The following is a 21,932-nucleotide window of genomic DNA, read 5'->3' as shown; positions in this document are numbered from 1 at the left end:
ATCATCTTGATATATGCAAACACTAGGAATGTCTTTTAAAACTTTTTCCATCACTCGTTGAAACACAGAGGAAGCAGATACTAATCCAAATGGCATCCTCTTGAATCTATATGTGCCAAAAGGTGTAATAAATGACGTAAAATCCCTGCAAGACTCTTCTAGTTCAATCTGGTGGTATGCAGAAGTAAGATCTATTGTACTAAAAACTTTGGCGTTACCTAACATAATTAATAATTCAGCGATATTGGGTAGAGGGTACCTATCGGTAATTATTTTCTTCGAGCTTGAGTGTACACGCACTTGCCGCTTGACAGATTTATATGTCTGTAAACATTAGAACTCACACTTGGGGCTGCTGGCGTTAGCTGATTGTTTTTAAAAGAATCGCTTGAGGGTGCGACTTGAGACAGGGGCACAAAGGCAGTTAGTTGCTTCGCGTTGCGCTGAAGATTGAATATTTATTAATGACTCAGACGCGGAGTGAGGAGAAGGCTCGGTACATGTGTCATAGTTGACAGCTCCTCACGCTATGCTGCGCGCGTCCCTTTGAAAATAGTTCTACGCGGCGCTCTGAGAGATGAGAATGTTTATTTTCAATTCGGACGCTTCACGCTTGGTTGCACGCTTGGCTGCACGAGCTGGACATCGCCACTTTAATAGAGTACACGCGTGAGAACATAAGAATTATTGTTTTTGATTAAGAGCTGCCCGTGTTAAAAGTGTTAATGCCTCCTCTCATCAAGGCTGTAAAATAAAAGCGTTATAGATCTCTTCAGGCTGACGTTTGATTCAATAACAAGCTGCTTACACTTGAATGTATGCACCTGACTGCTGCACGTTTGTCTGCTCGCGCTTGGTTAAAGCTGCTAATTGGATTTCTTCACGCTTGAATATAATCAATTAGAAACGCAGATAAGTCATGAAGGCGTGGGATTAGCAGAGTGTAATTACAGCAAGGAGGACATGAGGAGATGATGAGCGAGGGGTTTAATTTATAGTAAACGCTGAATAACGCTGAATAAAATGAAGTGAAAGCATTACTCACAAGTCAAATGTACAAGATGATAAACGTTCTTGATCTTGATTGATGTAGCACTAAAAGTGCTAGGCAGTTAAGTGAGGGTTGACAAAATTTTCATTGTTGCCAGGGTTAACCTTCTCCTCACAAAGGTTTGTGTTGAGATCTTCCATATGATTCCTGGGAGGGTTTCAAGCCGACTACGCCAGTGAAGAATTCTCTTTAAATAAATCCAAGATTCAGGATGATGAATATGATGAAGTTTAATCCAGGAATAAAGATCTCATCCACCAATAAGTCCAGCAGACATCAACTGACTGTCTTAGAACATTCCTATGTACATGAAGTCACATTACTAATGACATACTAAGATTCTATTAAAGCTGAAGTGTTAAATAAGCTGCAGAGTTAATTATCACACATATGTACTAAATAAACAATAAAATAGATAGGCAAAAATAGGTAGCATTGTGGCACTCCATAGTAAATCAAAGTTTCTGCCAATTGAAAGGGAGGAAGAAAACTCCAATCAGTTTTATCCAATGGGAAAGATTTGGTCTGATCTGATCTACTTGTGGACTGCGTCTCTGACTCCCATATATGACTTAAAGAAGCCAGAACGATTTCATAGTTGACAAGGTGAAATACTGCTGGTGTAGAAAAAGCTGGTCCCCAACATCTTTATCCGCAAAGAATTTTAAGTCATCTAAGATATTTATTTACACAGATCCACATGGATTGTACCACTATGTCTCATCTAAGTTCGGCTTGCTAATTAACAACATATTCATTACTTTCAAGAAAAACTTGGATCTGACAAATTATTGCTTTCAAGTTTCAAAAGAAAAAGTGGAACTGTTCGACGAGGGTAATTACGTAGCTCTGAGGAATCCAGAGAGGGTTTCTTGGGGACATATTTCACCAGTGCCATCTCCAGCTCAGCCAATGCAACTCCCTGTGTTAATGAGGCATGGTCAAGTGCTGCATCAATTTTGCCAGGTCAGGATGTGCCAGATGTAGTCTGCAAAGACCAAAGACAGGAGGCTTGTTTGGGGTTCAGCAGTCGGAAATGAGGAACCTGCAGGAAGGAAAGCAACACAACTATACAAGTGATTTGTGACCATCTCGGATGGAATCAAATCGCGATAACTTTAAGCAAATAAAGGCTGGTGATAACTAGCTGTTGTTGTAAATAGTCCTAATCGTGTCAGATACAGAAATACAGTCCATCAAAATGTTGTTGTGCATGTCTGATAGGATTACGCAGGGCAAAGGAGTAGTAATTGTATTGACTACCTTTTATCCGCTAAAAGCAGTTAGCGACAGCTTGTAGGCCATAGCGAGCGGTTTGGGGCTCGCTTTGCATGTTAGTGATATTTATCGGTAATGACATGCAAAGTGGGCGTACCCAATCCGTTAGCAACTGACAGCAGTCGCTAACGTCGCTATCGCCTATTAGCAAAGCAGGCGTAGCGATGAAAATATTTGCGCTAAGCGCAAAAATCTCCAAATACTAACACCTGCCCAGACCACTTCTTGGCCATGTTATCCAATGGGAGGTGGATATAATGGCTAAGAGCATTTCGTCGCTAATGCATGAATATCGCTGTATTCTCAGCGATATTCGCGCATTTCGCCGATATCGCCGGAAAATGTATCGCTTTGGAGATAAACGTTGCTAATAGCACGTTATCTCAGCGATAAAATCCGGCGATGCTCAGCGATAAAAAATCGTTGCTAAGCCTACTTAACGATAAATATCGCTAGTTGTTGGTAATATGCCCCCATGATTTTATAATATTCCCTATTTTGCTTTAGATAATACGGGCCCCAGTACGCGGTTGACACACCATGCTAAGTAATGCTGAGAGTCTCAGTATTAGCATAATGTAAGTGTTTTTGGCCTCTTCAGTTCCATAATTTGCTTCGACTTCATCCATGTAAATACTGAGCCTCTTTTTGCTTTTAGAGAATGGCCTTTTATAGCTGAGATAAAACTAATGCTGCAAGGCACTAGCTCCCGCCAGCACTGCCTGCTCATCGAAGATCACTGGATGATAGAAAGCATCTTAACTTAAGCCACAATAAAACACAAATAGCAATAGCAAATGGGCCAAGTATATTAATTTTTAAAGGGAACCCGGAGTTGTTTTTTGACAAATTACTATTGTTCATTCCCCACAATGTGAAAGAGGGCAAGTTTCACCAAAGGAAGCTACATCAGAATTTAAAGTATCAGAGCTTTCATCAACATGTCCCAGCACTACTCTGCACTACTTGCATTTGATATACCCAAAATTAGATGCCCTTCGAATATCTGGGTATTTGAAATTAGGTTTTGATTAAACTTGAGCTGCTACAACATTACATTCTCACAAACCATAACAGTGTAGAGAATCACTTTTGTCTGCGCACTCACCTCGCATATTTCACCTTTTGCATACTAATTTGGTTGCTGCTATTATGACTTTGCAATGCTACACTGCCAGGCACTGCAACACTGCATGTCACCACATATGCAGAGTGAAATTGGTAATGCACAATTGGCGTATTTAACTTTCCAGCAACGCTCAGTACAAGTTGGCATGGGAAATGTACCAATGTCATGTAGGTTAAACGTCATTTGTGGGCTGTATTGTATATTTACATCACCCACATAAGTAAATAAAGTATATGGCACCAGAGAATACCATTGTGTCCTGGCAAAGCTGAAATTTAAAACAGAAACTGCAAATTCACATGGTAAGAAACATTAATCTGCCCTGTAGAAAACCTAATGTGTACATTGGTAAGCCACCACTAAGGGTGCTCTGTAGAAAAACTATGACTAGCCCCCAAGCAAATCAGGAATCCGGCACAAGAACTCGAAGTAGAACGGAGTGACACTAGTGTAGCACCAATATAGGAAAATCTAAAAGTAAGGAAAGCAAGCAGCAGAAATATGGTCATGGCTCAAGGTACAAAAAGATGCGTCTGTAGTCGTGTCAGGGCTAACTGAAGAAGGAACAAACTAACAAAGGTGGCGGGGCGAAAGGCTGGATGGGAACTGTGGCAAAAGAGAAAGAGTTGTAACAGCCACTACTTGCAGCCATCCGCCTACGCAAGTGGATTATTTTTATACTACTCTGCATAAACTGACCCGGAGAGGCTCATCGCTGTGCCTATAGAGGCTGGTGTAGCGAATTGAACTTTATTACTCTGGAAGCGATTGTCCTGTTTGTTTGTAGTTTCCCCTGCCCTCTTCCCTTTTCTCCATCTCCTCCACACATGGAGCCTTTTATGTGTCTTCTGTACTGATGCCCTTCTGTCTTCCTTCCAGTGACCATAATGAGCTCCTTAATTAGGCACAAACTGCTGGCCTCCTGGAAGGCAATGCAGGCTTCTTTAAGAGCAAAAAGCATGAAGTGGTATAACTACTTACCTCTTAGTAGATATATGTGAATTATGTGGGTACAGATACAGATGGCAACCCAAAAGACTGCCACAACAACTTCCTGGTTGAAGCGGAGGTCTCATGCTCAGCAGGGGAGCTAGGTGACTGAAACCTATGTAGGCCGAAACCCTTTTCAAACTCTTCTCTCTGTCCACAGCAGGAAAGAAAACTGATTCCATAAGAAGGAGTGGGATATGCCTTCATTTCCACTGAGGTAATATGATATGAAAGGGGATATATGAAAGAGGATACCACGCTCCTGCAAGTGGAAGAAAGCTACCACACCTTGAATAAGGGACTTCGTGGAGGTTTACAGTAATTTGAAAAAGGAAGTACTGCAACATGAGGTTGGATTTCTGTCAGAAAGTTGTAGGATTAGTTTTAGCAAATTCTTCAAACACTAGTTAGTGCTTAGGGTAAGAATGGCACATGGTAAGTGCTTGAAATGTGTACTTGATTCTATTCTGTATAAAATCTCTGATGATGCGTGGAGTGTTCTTTGGAAGCACAGAAGACTGCAGGCTGAGGAGCTGCTAAGATCTAGCTTCCATTTGTATGATGCTTAATAAATACTGGAAGGTATATGCTGTGTAGCCAGCATTTTCCACAATAGCACCTTAATACTATCCCCTCAATACAGTCTTCACTCTAGAAGAACATCTGAAGGAAGAAGAAGATTTTGCCTGAATGCTAGGCAAAGAAGGAAAAAGGTTTCATGATCTCCACTGGCAACCAGCCACTGGAATAGCTATACAGGGCACATCTGGTTGGTTTTCTGTTCACTGCTGCAGGCACAATAATTCAGGTGGACTCCCTACTCTGAAGAAGGTCCAGCTGGCCAGTTGTGAGCGGAATGAAATGCATCTGGAGAGAGAGCCCACTTTAAAGGTGTCTGTTGTCTAGATGCCTGCTTTGAAAAACTCCATCATCATTTGGCCGCTCAGGGCTGTCCGCGCACTCCCTGCTGTGTATGTGTGCCCTAACCTTCAACCTAATGCCCTTCCTTTCATCACTCATGTCTGGCAGCAACTACTCCCACTCAGTACTGCTGCAGCTATCCCTGCACCTCAACATCTCTACACAGCAGCTGGACCAGCGACTTCCAACTCACTCCACTGTCACTGACACCCACAGGTGAGCTGCTTCTGCTGCTGTATACTTCCACTCCATTTGGTATAAGCAAGCGGGGTCACCTCTACTGTCACTTGATATTCCAGCATCATAAAACTAATAGGCTAACTCATGGATCTGGCATTGTGGGTACACCCTCCCACAATTCTGTCTTCTCTGGATCAATGTCTTACACATCAGAACCCCCTGGACACCCTGGTGGTGCGGTAGCACCGGAGAACAAACTAGACATAGTACTGGCAGCAATTGGAAAGTCGAGACTTTGCCCTAAGAAACAAGATTGACATAGTTGTAGTCGACCATAATCTTCTCCTTGATGATCACCGGAGGCTGGAAGATGGAGTGCACGCAATGGAACAGTCATTGACCACCTTAAAACCTCAGCGCTTCAGAAACTCGAATCAGCCATCTTGCACAATGCGTATCCAACATCGAGAAAGAGCAGACAACATAGAGGGCCACTCCATATGGAACAACATCTGAGAGGTTGGCCTCCCAGAGAATACTGAAGGCCAGGAGGCCATCACTTACATCAAACAGTGGATCCATGGATGTGTTTCCCCATCAGCCTGCTCACCGTTCTTCTTGATCAAAGGAGCAGACTGTGTGCTTGCCCTCTGACTGGAGTCAACCCCAGACTTCTGATTTTCAAGGTTTTGCATTACCGGGACTGCAACCTCATCCTCCAGAAGCCCGCAAGGTGGCTGATCTCACTGTGGACAATGCCTGAGTGATGATTTTCCCAGACTATACCTTGGCAGTGCAGCACAAGAGTGTCTCATTTATGGGAATGAAACACCACCTACGTGAACTTGGAGTAAAATACTCCCTCCTGTTCCCAGGTAAACACAGGGTCCTGGTGGATGGAAAATCTAATTTCTTCACAGATCTCAAGGAAGCTTGAGACTGAATCCACACTAAAGGTCCTGCAGTGCAACATCCTTCTCTGCTGGAGACAATACTCCCACGTCGTGTCCGGCACCACTGGAAATGCCGGAGAAAGAACCATCCACCCAGTGTCATATCCACCCCCAATCTAGAACAAGTGATACAGGAGCAGTAACAAGCACGACAGATGGCCGCTGACATATGGGAACATGCTCCCCACTCTAATGCCAACAGGGACTCCACTGGATCTTCCAGCGAGGATGGTTCTTCCTACACGTGACCCTCTCATCCTGACACCCAAGTGATGCCAGATATCATGCCGCAAACTGTGAATGAACTCCTTTAAGTGCTTACTTCATTGAGAAAAAAAACACTGATTCTCGATGGTGTGTCATGGTGGCAGCACATAGACATGTTCACACAAGACACTGACTCCCACAGGGATTGCACATGCTTAATATACTTCAGATCACCCACTTGGCATGGGTATTTAAAGGGAGTATCTCCACATACAGTGCCCTGGCCCATGGGTGCTGGCTCTACCTCTGCCCAGTGTTAACCATGATATTTCTAATTAGAGGGGTCTCCTCCACCTGCACCCATACCTTGCTCTAACCCCACTGGTTGCTCTCTCTCAATAGGGGTAATATGTTAAATAGTTTGGACGGACGCATGCTGTGGTTCTGTCCTAGTAGTATTATGTGTTTGACCTTTATGGTTCTTTTGTTTTGGTTTAATGACTGGTTTTAAAGTCAGCTGCAAATCAAAATATGTAACGCTCCAGATCTGATGCTCACCCCGCTTGGTGAAGCCAGATTCCAACACATGCTCCACTCTGCTCTGCACAAATATGATAACATGAATGTCTGTGGCATGCACACTTCAGCGTGCAGGTATGTTGTGTACTCTTACCTCGGATGCAGCAATACCCATTTTGCTTATTTGCAGGAATCACATTTAATCACTACTGAGGCTATTAAGCTGCAAAAACACTGGCGAGGGCAGGTATACTGCACTAATTTTTCAACATACGCAAGGGGGTACTGATGGTGAGAAAGGTGGAAATCTCTTTTTAGACTGATGATACCAGGATAGCTCCAAACTGACAATACGTCCTAATCAAGGGAAGACTTGACGATCAGCACATTGTAATTGGCAGCATATATGCTCTTAACACAGACCAGGCAACATTGTTGACCAAGGTATCTGCTGTGCTGTCAGCCTGGAAGGGACTGCCCTGGCTGTTGGGAGGAGACTTTAATATTGTCCTGAGACTTAACCCTCATTGCTCATTTCCCCTTCTCTCTAACACAACCACCATGATGAATGCCCAACATCTCAGGGACTGGCTCAGAAATGGACCCTTAGTAGACTATTGGCGAGCGAGTAACACTACAGCTCGGGTGTACTCCTTGTACTCATGCATACATGGTTTACATGTTCGCATTAACCGCATTAGCAGCTCTCCGGACCTCTTTCCACATGTTATGCACACTGATTATTGGGGCACTCACACTCTGACCATAACTCTCAACTCCTGCATTTTAACTGGGATAAGATCCCCACACCTATACCTATTGGCGTATGCAACCAACAGCACTTGAGTGACGCCCTTCCGTACTTTCCTATACACTGCCATAATGGGTTATTCTGAGGTCAATGCTGATTCTTCAATCTCCAACTTAATCGAGTGGGATGCTTTTAAGGTCGTAATACGGGGACAGTATGTAGGCACCACTTGAAATGTCTGCCGACAACTTGACAAAGGCAGCACGAAACTCGAGCGTGGCATGTTTACACATTAACCTCAAGCATTATGGGTCCCCACCTATCAGAACGAATTGATACAGGCACTACAAAAACATATGGCCTTCTTGTAGAGACTTAGGGGCATATTTACAAGGGCTTTATCTCCGCTTTTTTGGCTTACAAAGTCAAAAAAGCGGAGATAAAACCAGCGCCCTATTTACAAGAGGGTGCTAACATGCATAATCGCATGTTAGCACCCTTTTTCCCAACATCTCCCTTTGCATCTCCAATGAGATGCAAAGTGGGTATTACTGGGCGTACCCCAGATGGACTACCTTGCAAATATCACTGATGTTTACATCCCGATATTTACAAGGCAGCCCACATGATTTTAGCACACATTGGATTTTGGCAAAAATGGCTGTTTTTGCCAAAATCTAACGTCTGCTAAAATCCTGACTTAGCCATCCCTAACATAGGGGGTGGATTATGCTGATATGACCCTGTGAGTCGTATCAGCAAGGTTATCACCCTTTTTCAGGGAACATCACTGGAAAACCAGCGATGTTCCCTGCAAAAGGGCAATGACCTCACTATCTCTGGAATTTGTATCGCCCTGGAGTAACGTGTTGTTAATTACGCGCTACCAGGGCGATAAATACCAGAGATAGCCTGCGATAATTTTATTATCGCTAAGCACGGCCAGCGATAATTATCACTGGCCGTTGTTAATATGCCCCTTGGTTGTCTCAATTATGCGCCTCCCTCGGCCAGGACACACACTAGTGCAGATTATCTGGAGCACTATTGGCTTGGTTACTCCATAACAAGGTTGCTTCCTGGCCTGTTTTGTGTACCATTTACATTAACAGTCTGTAAATAGAACTAATGGAATCCAAGGGTGACCGTCCCAAAGTGGGCTTGAGGGCAATCCCTGTCCTCTTATATGCGGAGGATGCCGTCCTTATTTCAAGGACGGCATTAGGCCTCCAAAGCCTCTTAGACTCATACATTTTTATGGAGGTATTATATTTGTCCGTGAATTCTGCAAAATAGTTTATAATGAGGTTGGGCATCAAGCCTGTTAAATCTAGGAATTATTTTTGTCAGAAAGTCTGAATTGCCCAGGTGGGCTCTTTTAATTACCTGGGTGTCCTGTTTGATCACAAATCCCCCTGGGGCCCTTCCCATTTCTCCAAGAAGTCTGCTCTCGCCAGGCTGTGATGAGCAGTAATGGATTTTAGCTTACGGATTGAAGAACCGGGTTATTTAAGACCCAGCGGCGCCAGGGGCACGCCCAAAGTCTTCGGGTCCACCTGTCTTAGAATACAGAGACACGGGACTCTTCGTGGTGGCGTCAAAGATCACATGTATTGGCTGCAGCCAGTAACAGAAGTCCTAGAAGTCATCACGGTATGAGTTCTCAGGAGACTGCTCAATTTTACAAAGCAAGTCATCCCTTTTTATGCCAAAAATCACATTCCAGACAAATGGCTTACATTTACAAACTGTCCAATCACATGTATCCATACCAAAAGTATCGCATGACGGTAAAACCCACTTTTCAGTTACCCGGCCCATGATCAATCATTGGTCAAACTCAACATTCTTCTTAAGACAGGTCGAACGAACCCATAATAAAAAAAGGCACATCCCCATCGTAAACAGACCATAAAGAAAGGAGCAGAAACAGGTGTGAGTAGGATAAGGCATATTTGTGTGCAATAAAGTTTTACGATGTCCTGTGCTCTGATCCTTTATCTTGATCAGCTCAAGGGCAGGAACTGGTTTAACGAGGTCAGCTTCAGGCAACAGGGTCAGTTCACTCAGGTCAAACAGGGGTCAGCACGAACTGGAACAAAGGTGAACATGTACTTAAAAAGACTAGTTCGGCCACAGTCATCGGCCTATGTGAGGGCAACCACAAAATGGCTACCATACACAAAATGGAACCCAAGGGTTCAGAACGAAATCCCTAAATACGTAGTGAATCCATGAGTCTAACATGACGAAAACACTCATACTTGCCGCACTAACTAGTTACGGTTCGCTAATATCAAATTCATAATGAAACCATGACCTTTATGGAACGGGTTCAGAATTCACAGAACCTCAGGATGGGTAGGAAACCTGTGAGTCCCGATCCAGGTGTATAAGGCCAAGTGCGTTTCAGCAATCAGTTATGGTAGTGATATCTGGGGTTATCGCGATTGTGAACTGATACAATGTGAAGAAACCAAGTCGCTCAGGCGGCTGCTGAGTGTTCCACTGGGTATCTCCACATTTACTGTCCGTGAGTAACTTAAGGGGATATGTACAATGAAGTGGATTAGCGTGTTGTTAGCCTCCTTGGCTTAACGACACGCTCCGCCACTTCGGAAATGCAAGGCTGAGCCATATTTACAAGAATGTGGTACAGCCTTGCGTTTCCCGCTGCAATGGCGCTAAGTTTAACAATTTAGCGCCAATGAAGGCACCCTTGCACCAGAGTGCAAGGGTGTCTGTGTGCAGAGAAGGATTGGTTATGTGTGGGAAGGTGTCCCTCCCTGCACATAAACAATCCTAAAATGCCATTTTGTAACTTTCATGTATGCTGCTTCCAGCATTGTAAGACATATATTTTTCATACCCTACCCAACACCTGGTTCCAAGATTGTTTGCTGATAGCCTATACCTTTTTTGAAGTCTACCACCATGTACTGTGAGATCAATTACTTCTGCACTTCTTTCTTTGCAGAATTCTGTGTCTCTTGTGGGTAAGGCAGTCAATGCACTGAACATGAAATCCATTGTGGAATATGCAATAGACCAGCATCCTAATCACATCACCAAGCCTACTGCTTCCTACTATGTGACATCACCCTATTCCAGACTTGGATGGTATGTGAATTTTCCAACTTTTTACTAAACTGTTATACATAGTTGGAGGAACGGTGGGAAACAGACTACAAATCCTAGGTTCCTTAGCTCTCTGACTTGACAAACTAATGCAGGACTCCCACTTGACAAGTATGCACATTTTTGGACAGCACATCCCTAAAACGAGCGTTCTTCATCTCAGGTATGTCATCATCAGTGTAGGTTATGAGCAGGTGTCAGTAGAACCATCTGAGGATGGGGGGAATACTCTAGCAAATAGTATGTATTTTCTAGAGGTCGCGGATAAGCTAAAGTGCTGAATCGAGTTTTAATGGCAACTCCACCACGTATATCTATAAGGGATGTTGAATATGGAGCAATATTTGAGAAATAACACAGGAACCCAGTTTGAGGAGATCAGAAATTGGGAGCAACCTAAATGGCCGAGCACAGTTGCAATCATTCATAAATACACAAATATCAGCCTTTTTCTGTGACTCCTCTCTTTTTTGTTGGACCTTAGCACACCAAACTATATAAACATTCTCACTTTATGTCATCTGTGTACTATATTATGCAGAAGATAACAAGGGAGAATGCTAGAGAACAAACATGTTTTCAGGATTAGAGATAGTAGTTATTTTCCTAATGTATTGAAGAAATTATCCCTCTGGAAGGCTACCACAAATAGTAAACTCTGCATCTCAACTATGCTCTCCTGAAATGTGGAAGAACGTACTGCTTATGTGAGGCTGATCTGAGGGTACAAGATGAATTAAAGAACTTTAAAGGAAGAAGAAACCTACATGGTGGAATGTTTGGTGAGCTGTACACACATTTTGATTAAGCCTGCAAGCAACAACAAAGCTTTTCAACGATGGAACAATGGATGTCTACATTTGGCATCTCTCAACACAAGAGCAACAATAGTATGCATTTATTAGATTTTTTTTGTATTGCAAATAAACATTAAGGCCTAGATACAGACCACCACCATATATTATTGTTTTTGAAGTAGCACTAATAAACCCTAAATGTATGTAGAAAATTTACAATGAAGGGTCATTATATGTAGAGGAGAGATCTTTACAACATCTGAATGGAAACATTGACATACTGTATTATAAAGAAAGTTTGGTGAATGATATATATATTTGTAGATAGCAAACATGCATCTTTGAGGCAGGTATAATAAACATATATTGTAGCCAACAGGACCTTGGTAACATGCTATGGATAGAGTTAGCATATAATACATGGGAGCCTGCAATCTCTGTTTGAAATCCTGTCTCTAATTTTCTTATTACAGCTGATTTGGGACATCTCTAGTCACCTGTAATAAAGAAATGTAGCTGTGCAACTGTAATAAGTTGTTACAGTTGACTTCTTACATAACAATGCTTGTTGCCAGAGCCTCCAACCAAGGTGGAAGGCAGGCCACTAAGCAAATTACAGCTGCAGTTTAAACCAAGAGAACAGGGACTTTTTTTTCTTCTGATCTGCATTTCTAAAAAAGAAAAAATGATCAGCAGAACCGATATTTTCATATCATTATTGAAAAGGTAGAGTCTCTGCATGTTGCTACACAATGGGCTATACCTACATCTATTAGTTTACAGGTAGCCAAACTCTTTGAAGAAAGTCTGAGGACAACCAAAATTATTTTTTTCTTGAAAAAGGCGGCATCAAATTAATATAAACTGCCGAAACGCGTCAACACTAACGGGAGGCCCAATTGAATACGAAGGCTAAGGAAAGGGTGCAAATATAAAATTTGAAATATTGACCCAGGGCTTTCTCAATCAATGTGCAACTGAATTGGTTAAGTTTTAAGTCTTTCACGTGCTGTTGTTGTCCAGATTATGCAGGTCATAATTTGTGTATATGGAATGTGGATTTATTGATTATTTTATTGTTTGTATTTGAAATTGTGGAAATGTATTTTTAAATGGTGTGTACATGACATGGAAATATGTAAATGTACTTTTTTGAAAAATGTGTTGTATATATACTGCTTTTTCTTAGAAAGAAAAAACTTTTTATGCTTGTAATGTAAAAAAAGCCTACGGCTCATCAATAAAGATATACGTTTTTAAACAAAATATTATCTTCTGTGCTAGAATATTGTATAGAGTGGTAACCATTGTGTAGAACCTTATACGATCTGTCACAATAACCAGTATAGGTTGCAACACAATCAAGGGAAACTCCCTCTTTTTTAGCTACACAATCTCAGCCACAGCATTGTGACCAAGTATTATAGGGAATGACATGCACTCTGTCATACATTAAAAGGACGTTTTCAGCCACCTCTGAGTTCCATGGCTTTATAACATGAACTCTCCATTTGGCCTTGTTAATCTGTATGGTGATGGAACTCTTTACTGACTTGCAATATCCTTATATTGTATGGAGGAAGACACACACATGAGAATAGTTTGTACAGTAGTAGTACAAATAAAAAGATTTATAGATTTTAGTCAGCAGCAATACAGAGGAAAGGTATATAGAGGGTATATATATACATCATGACCAGTGTGTGTTTATAGCCATGTCAGTGTCAATTAATTGTTTGGTTGGGTTTAGTGGTTAGTCCTTTAGCTTGGAATTGACCATTGGAAGAGATGCCAACTTTTGGATAGGGGATTGCTTCAGCTTATTCTTATCAGAACATGTGTCCTTACCTGAGGCAGGTGGCTGCTTTGAGAGCCCCTTGGACTTCACAGCTAATGACCATCCCTGTAAACTGTGGTGATCACCTGTGTAATTGTTTAATAGAAAGTCATGTACAGTGGCAGTATCGCATTAAGTGAGCCCTCGCGGCCGCCATAATTTTGTGTGACTAATGTCTTAAGTTGCTGAAGAGCTGGCTGCAGTGTAATTTCATTACCCTCAAACAGGGATAAATGGTTGCTTCCCCCATGCACTGTCAAGACATGCTGCTTTTGAGAGGAAATATAGCAGCATTTGTCGACATATCTAAAGTAAACAAATAAACACCACAGTTAATATATAATATTGTTCACAAAACAGTTGAAACACAAGCAATACAAAAAAACAAAAAACATTGCCATAATACAGCACTACAAAAACAACAGAACATATCACCACCACAATAAAATGCCACACAGCAAAGCTTGTCACACATTACCACTTCCAGATTCCTGTTTTCATAGCATAGAGGTAAACGCTGTGTAGAACAAGCACTATCTTAATAGTGCTAGTCAACAATGTTTTGTGAACTGGGTCCCCGTGCTCTGTTCCTCGATCATGTGTCTCTTACAGGCAGCATTAGTGCATAATTATTGACTCCAGCTGAGAGAAGGGGAGTTATTCCAAAATGTATTTTCCAACCAGATCAAAGAGAGGGGAAAGGGGCTGTGTGTTTGCTTTCCAGGGTTATTCCCTATATTCATTGGGCCTTGTTCTTACAGAGACCAAGTCCAAAAGAAAGGGCCTCTGCATTCTACCTTGGGGTTAAACCCTATTTTAAATACTCCCTCTTTCTTATATACAAGGAAATGGCGAGGCTCAGTGTTAGCCCCCTTGGCTTAACGCCGTGCTCTGCCACTTCTGAAACGCAGAGCTGCACCGAATTGACAAGAATACGGTGCAGCCTTGAGTTTCCTCTGGCACTGGTGCTAATTTATCTGCCTAGCGCCAACCCAGGCACCCTTGCATCAGAGTGCAAGGGTGCCTGCGTTGAGGGGAATGATTGTTTATGTGCAGGAAGTTGCCCCTTCCTGCGCATAAACAATCTGAAATGTGATGAAACTTCCATGTGTGCTGCTTAATGCAGCACAAATAGAAGTTGCAAAACATATTTTTTTATGATTGTTTATGTGCAGGAAGGGACACCTTCCTACACATAAACAATCAATGGCGTTTTGCTGTTTCTATGTGTGCTGCACAACGCAGTACACATGGAAAAAGCAAAAACGAAGAGCAGTTAAACATTTCTGCTCATAACGCCAGGGTAAGACCAGGTTTTCCCTGGTCTTAATTTGGGTGCTGCCTTATATTTACGCTACCCTTGTAAATATGGGGCAGCGTCAAAATCAAGGGGTGTTGCGGTGGAATGACTACCACAGCACTCATTGCTCGCCCCGTTCACACTAAGAATAGCGTGAAATGGTGCCTTATTCACAGGATGGCGTTAAGCCACGTTAAATGGCTTAATGCCGCCTTGTGAATAAGGCAAAGCCCCTATCGCCACCACAATGTAGAGAAAAGTGACATTGTGTTGGTGAAAGGGGCTTTTAAAAATGCCCCTACATTTTTTTTTTAAATTACCTTTCAAATGTGTGAGGTAAAATAGAAATAACTTGCTAAATATAGTTAAACTAGGGTAAACACTATAGAATAAGAGCAAAAGTCCCAAGATATCACCAATGGTTTCATTTACATCTTTTGCTGTAAGATAATACTTCAAAGCATACCATTACTTACAAGGGGACACAGACAAGATGCAACCTTATGACACAAATCCACTGCTTTGTTATAAGGTGCTAAGTAGGTGCTCCTATGCAGTCATCTCTTTAGTGTGCTTTCTCCTAATGCACCAAGCACTATGTGAGAACTTTGCCACACTGCAAACAGTGGATTCCTGCATATCTGTCTTGAAGGTTCTTTGGGCCACTAGGTATTTCGATACTCCCATCAGCCGGCAGATCGGTATCATCCACATCCTCACAGTTATTTTTATAGACTGTGCAAAATAACAATAGGTGTGCCATTGTTTCATCTGCACTGGTGCAGGCAGGGCAAATGTTAGATTGAACGTCTGTAGTGTGCCACTTCGAAGAAAACTAATTTACGGGCAGTGTGCCCACTCTAAACTTCACACACAGTTGCCTGGCTATTGGAAGAGTAAAATAGTCAAAGGTGGCTCCTCCGTTATGGCGGAGGAGTGTTGCAGAGGCAGCAGAGGCAACCGACAAAAATAAAAATACTAATATAACATTTTTATTATCATTTTATTTTCGTCCTCCAGGCTGCTCCGAGGTAGGGGTGTGGCCATCCATACCGATGCTGGAGCTGCAGCGCCAGCGAGGAGGGGTGGGCACTGCTAAGTGTGCTTGATGGTGTGGCCGGACCGGAGAAGCGTGGCTCAGTGGTTAGAGGCGGCAGACCCGGAAGCTGAGATCGGCCGTGGACCAAGGTTCGATTCCCCGCCTCAGCGGGACTCGGGCTCAAAAATTCCACGGACTCGACAATTCTCGCTCCGGTGCCTACTCGACTCACGGGGTCACACTCTGCAACTCTGGGCAATAGCTTGCTTAATCTCCACTAAGGCCCCTCTCAGCGGGATGCCTGGCTTTCACCTTGTGGATACCCTGCCGGGGTATCTCACAGGGGAATACCAGGACGGGTTCCCTAAGCAAGCGCCTTGATGCCTTCGGGTGATACGTGCGCTATATAAGTCGCAATACATACCTCTGGGGATGGCCAAACCGTCATGCGCACATAATTTTCCTCCTACCTGAGCTGTGTTGTACAGCTGTGTGGAGAATCAAAACAGGCTCCCCGTCCATGTCTGAACCCCGAACTAGGGCACTCCCACCAATCCCAGGACTGCTCTCATGCTGGGAATAAGCATGACAGCAGCGCTGGAATCGGCACCTGGGAGTCTGCACAGCAGTGCCGGCTCGTGTAGGGCGTTCCACCGGACGGTGACTTGGGGCGGGGAAGGGGCAGAGTGGAGGTGTGTAAAATACGGGAACGGACGATTACAGGTAAGTATCGTAAAAAATAAATAATACAAATTTTGTTGCGCGCTCTGCATCGCATTTGGCGTTGCAGCGCGCGCAACGAAATTCGTTTTATTATTTTTTACGTAACTTACCTGTAATCATCCGTTCCCGTATTTTACACCCCCACCCTGCCCTTCCCCCGCCCCACGTCACCGCCCGGTGAAACGCCCTACACGAGCCGGCACTGCCTCCAGCCCCACCACTTTGCAAAACGAGCAAGCCCTACTGGAAGTAGCTTTCATAAAATCTTGTACATTTGATGTCCATGAAAGCTTCGGATAAAGAGCCCAATCTAGGGCTAGTCATCTCTATCTCCAACACATATTTCCAATATGTTCCTTTCAGCTGTTCTTTTGTTATTGAGGCCGATCCCATTCTGTTCCTCAGATATATAAAATTATATTTTCGTTTCTGTGTTCCACAGGGCCATGGTGTCTGCTGACCTCAACAAAGACGGGTACGAGGATCTGCTGGTCGGAGCACCAGGGTACAGCACCTTGGGTCACTTTCAGGTTGGGAGAGTGTACATAGTGTACAGTAACGAATCAGGGCTTCTCTCAGACAGCATGGACCTCGATGAGGACAGCGGCAGTATATTACAAGGATTTCAGGTGAGACTCACTTCTGTCCCGGTTAAAACATGTGTGCTGCAACCAGCAATAAGTATCAGAATAAACTTTATTTTTCTCATATTAACTCATACAACGGAACTCTGAACTAAGACCGAACTCAACATCATTATACTATTTAAATATGTTTATTTATCAGTACCTGAATACTGATATTGCAATAAAAGATGATGACTCTTGGTCATTATTACTCGTTTTTATTATTATTATTATTATTATTGTTGTTAATAATATTGTTATTATTATTATTGTTGTTGTTGTTGTTGTTATTAGTATTATTAGTATTATTGTTGGTGGTGGTAGTGTTGATAATTTTAATAATAGTGACAATAATACCAATGACAATAGCAATAGTAGTGCAGTGTTAGTAGGATTTTTTTAAACTATTATTTAACATGTTATGATTATTTGTAATATTAATAGAAATAGTACTATTAGTACTAGTACTTTTGTTTACATGGTTATTAATATTAATATCAATATTATTTGTATTACTACTACTACTAATAACAATAATTGCAATAATAATCTTGCTAATAAAATAATACTGGTAATAGCAATAATACTGCTAAACATAATAAAAATAATGAAATGCATTAAAAATAATAAAATAAATAATAAACAAAGTAATAAAACTAACAATATTTCTAAGAATGACATTGTAGGTCAGAGAGATAGGCACATATTTGCTCTCCATTAAAATGCACTGCCCAGAGTGGACTTTTCAAGAGAGACGGTTGGGTGTGCACCATCCTAGTGTGCTGCATGCGATTAGCGGAGCAGAGACAGTTGGTTGGTAGTTGGTTTGTAGGGGCCTGTCTTCAGGTGTTTGATGAATTGGGGATTGGCCTGTCCTTAATGCAGGACAATGGATACATTTGTGATGTTGTGCGGGTTAGGCTGTCAGTAGCTAGAGGGGAAGGTGTGCCATTGAACACCCTTAACTAAATATCACCTAAGTGTTTATGTGAATTTGTTAATAAGCATGTATTCATTTTAAGGATCTAGAAACAATGGTTCTGGCAGAACAGCACTAGTGACTGATATGATCTTAGAAGGATCATAGGCTGTAATCCTGTGCAGGGTGGCCCTGTCGCTCACGAGGAACTGTGCCGGCACAAGGACTTGTTTAACCCTTGAGGTGGGCATAGCTCAATGGTCAGTGATAATTGTTGGCCAGTTATAAGGGCAAGGCTGTAATCATTCTTGGCAATTTCCACATTTTGCAAGGAGATGCACCCCCATTTTGTGTTACACTACCGAAAGGCAAATGTGCCCTACACTTTACTTTCCATAAACTACTAAAGTTCAACAAGAAGGTCTGGCTCTACCATCTTAAGTTATTGGGATGTCTGCCAAGAAGGAGGTAATGTGGGTTAACTGTGATGTATATTCATGTTAAATGGATTGTGGACATGACCAAGTTCATGGCCTAATTTTACATACCGACATTAAAAGATGGTACGGAATTTTCCTAACGACCACCCTGAGTAATATTTTTAGTATTATGTGGGTGCTGAATTGGATAGCCATTTAGAATCCTGTCTTATGTGTTTTAAGCTATAGTGTGATGTACATTGAATTGTCTTTTCTACTATGGTTTCAACCCTCACTGTGGCTGCCTTCGAGTTGACCGTAACGTATTATTAAACTTATAGTGAAAGCTGTCAAGAGTCAAACTGATCTGCTGGGAAGTACTTTTTCAGAATGTTGGAGGAAGAATACAGAGGAGGTTTCTACGCTTCAAAAGGCTAGTTTAGAACATTTTTGTGAAACTAAATTGAACTCAAATACAAGAATATCATGTGTGCCTTCAGAAGCCTTGATCGGTGACGTCAGATTTCATCAGTGATTTCACTTGTCTGGTGGTGCAATATGCGGTGCCATCAGTAATGTCATCAAAAATGTCAATAAGATTGTATTTGTGATGTTATATGGGCCCATGAGCAGTGCATGGCGATGGTGCAAGTTAAGGTTTCCCCCCTCTTCTTTGAGCTTCTGAAAAAGATATCCTTGGATCTACTTTGGCTAAGGTAAATTGTCTGTGCTGTGGCAAAATTCTTATCTTTATCTTTCCCTTATTAAGTGGTACTGCATTTAAATCAGGAATTTAGTCTCTAGGTGGCCTCATATTTCCATGGTGGCCCATATATTATGCTTCCAGTGTTTTCTCCTTATCCACATTCTCTAGAAAAAGGCTTCTACAGCATTGTGACACCTTTCAAGACCTTTCTATCTCTGTAGAGCGTACAGAGGCCTTCCATAAGACTTAATCTCTGTTACCTTAGGGAGTAAAACCCTCAATTCTACACCTAGCAATTAGAGAAGACAAGACATGCCATATCTAAGACAAGCGAGATGTTGGGGGTAGCTCTTACTAGTTTGATATATGGTAGGTACATAAATGGCATGGCTGCCTCCAGGGTTTGATAGAGATCTCTGCATCATTCAGTTGATGAAGCTAAGTCAACTACTTTTAGGAGATATGCTCTGATCTGTGTGATACTGAATATGCTTCGCAGCTAATTCACCCGTGTTGGAGAACATTTTATCTTTGTGATATTTGCTCTGATTGCACTGAAAACTTGTTGCTATTTAGTAAGGTGATCTGAAGGCCAAGACTTTGAATCCAGGCAAGGCACACCGGTGACATATTCATCTGAGGTTATTAAATTTAGTTTCATAAATTGGGCAATAGTAACATTTGTTATTTACAGTATTTATAAACGGCAGAAGTGTGTAATATTTAAAATAAGATAGTATTATTAAGTGACAATAACGCAACTACTTGGTACATCCTCAAAAGTAAGGCTGAAGACGGACAAGGTGGTCACAGCTTTATGCTTGCTGGTAATCTACATTAATTTCAGTCCATTTTTCCTTAGCAATAGTCCTTCCCAACCCTTCCAACCCACTCTTCAAAACCTTCATTGTATCGTATTCATTGGCCGTGACAGCAAGTGTATAATCAGTTCAAAGAAGTTGTATCAAGTGCAAGGGGGACTGATTTGGAAGAACACTCAGCACAGGCCTATTAGGAAAGTATATTTTTTTTAAAGAATGTGGGTGGGTGTTTTGCCTGTCTTCTAAGTGAGCACTCGTCTAGTGAGCATGGACTCTGAGAAGGCATGAACTTGGAAAGTGTGTGGTAAATAATTGAACCGTTTGTAGCACTTTGACTGTAAAATAGTATTGTTATGTATGTCTCTCATAGAGCCTCTATTGTTTATTTCAGTTTCTGAAAGTCATAACTTCTTGCTATGACATCACAACAGTTGATAACAAATCAACTGTTGTGATGCTATAAAGGCCTTCCAGGCCAGGTGACGGGGCTCCCTGAGAGCCTGTCAGCACAGCACTGCTTTCCTGCTTTGCCAAAAAGCAGAAAGCAGAGCTGCAGGTAGAGGAAGGAAGGCAGTGAAGGTAGTGGGTTTTGGTTAAGGACAGCAGCTAAGATATTTAATTTTCACATTTGCATCAGAGAGGAGGGGCATGTTATGTATAGTTCTCCCATTATCTTCTGCTCCTGCGAAGTATTGGAAGGCAGGGGTGGAGGATTTGGGGGACAGAGGCATAGAATCAATTATGGCCGCAAGTGCAGTGGCACCGGGTCCCAAAGGTCTGAGGGACCCACTGAACATTAATTATTGCTGTTTTTTTATATTTCAAACAGAAGCGAGGAGGCCCATTTCCTTTCTTGCACTAGAACCCATGACACACTGGCTACTATACTTCATGGAAACACTGATTTTCACATGTTGTTCCTCAAAAATCTAGGGCCTTATTTATGAAGCCTTGCAACAGTTTTGCACTTCTGTTGCGTCACTTTTTGTGACAGATCAGCGGCGTAAAAAATGCCTCCTGTTACGCCCTATTTACAAAGTGACGCATCTAAGCAGATGCGTCACTTTGTAAACCCCTGCGCCACATTATACCTGCTCCAGGTATAATGTATGATAGGTGGGCGTTCCCACGTAAGTAAGCCTTGTAGAAGTGACGCAGTGAAATCTACCAGATTTCCGTGTGCCACTTCTAGGGTGCAAATGCGTCAATATCTTACGTCTGCCTCACAGCAGGCGTAAGACTGACGCAGGCCTTTTCACATTGCTGGAGTTGCGTCACTTCTGTGACACACTCCAGCAATTCATCACTTTTGCGCCAGACAGATATGTCACAAATACTGACGTGTCTGTAACTCTTTGCGACATGATGCGTCATACAGTAAATATTACACATCAATCATGTGGCAAGGAGGGCGCACTGAGAAGTGACGCATCAATGGTTTCCCGCAGCGATGCGGCACTTCGCATAAATGAGGCCCTCTGGGTGTTCCCAGGAGTTACCAATGACCCCAGCCAGTATTAGTAGCTTCAGAGACAGACACCAGGTCAAATTACTTGGTATGGAACTCTGAGTGACTCCTCCTGATGATCAAAGTCTAGAAAAGACTATTTACGAGTATCACGTTGGTG

At 42.4% G+C, this 21,932-nt stretch overlaps 1 protein-coding gene across 1 annotated transcript in view; it reads left to right on the top strand.

Moving 5' to 3' along the window:
• GPLD1 (glycosylphosphatidylinositol specific phospholipase D1) overlaps window positions 1-21,932 on the top strand; it is a 586,386-nt gene that overhangs the window by 337,270 nt on the left and 227,184 nt on the right. The window contains exons 13-14 of the mRNA XM_078685714.1: window positions 10,957-11,099; window positions 17,256-17,442. Of these exons, the coding sequence (XP_078541840.1) occupies window positions 10,957-11,099; window positions 17,256-17,442 (330 nt within the window). The remainder of the gene's footprint in view (window positions 1-10,956; window positions 11,100-17,255; window positions 17,443-21,932) is intronic.

This window comes from Lissotriton helveticus, chromosome 4_1 (assembly GCF_964261635.1).
Source record: "Lissotriton helveticus chromosome 4_1, aLisHel1.1, whole genome shotgun sequence".
Taxonomy (NCBI): Eukaryota; Metazoa; Chordata; class Amphibia; order Caudata; family Salamandridae; genus Lissotriton; species Lissotriton helveticus.
The sequence above is the reverse complement of the archived record's forward strand: the minus strand, read 5'-3'. Positions and strand labels throughout refer to the sequence as shown.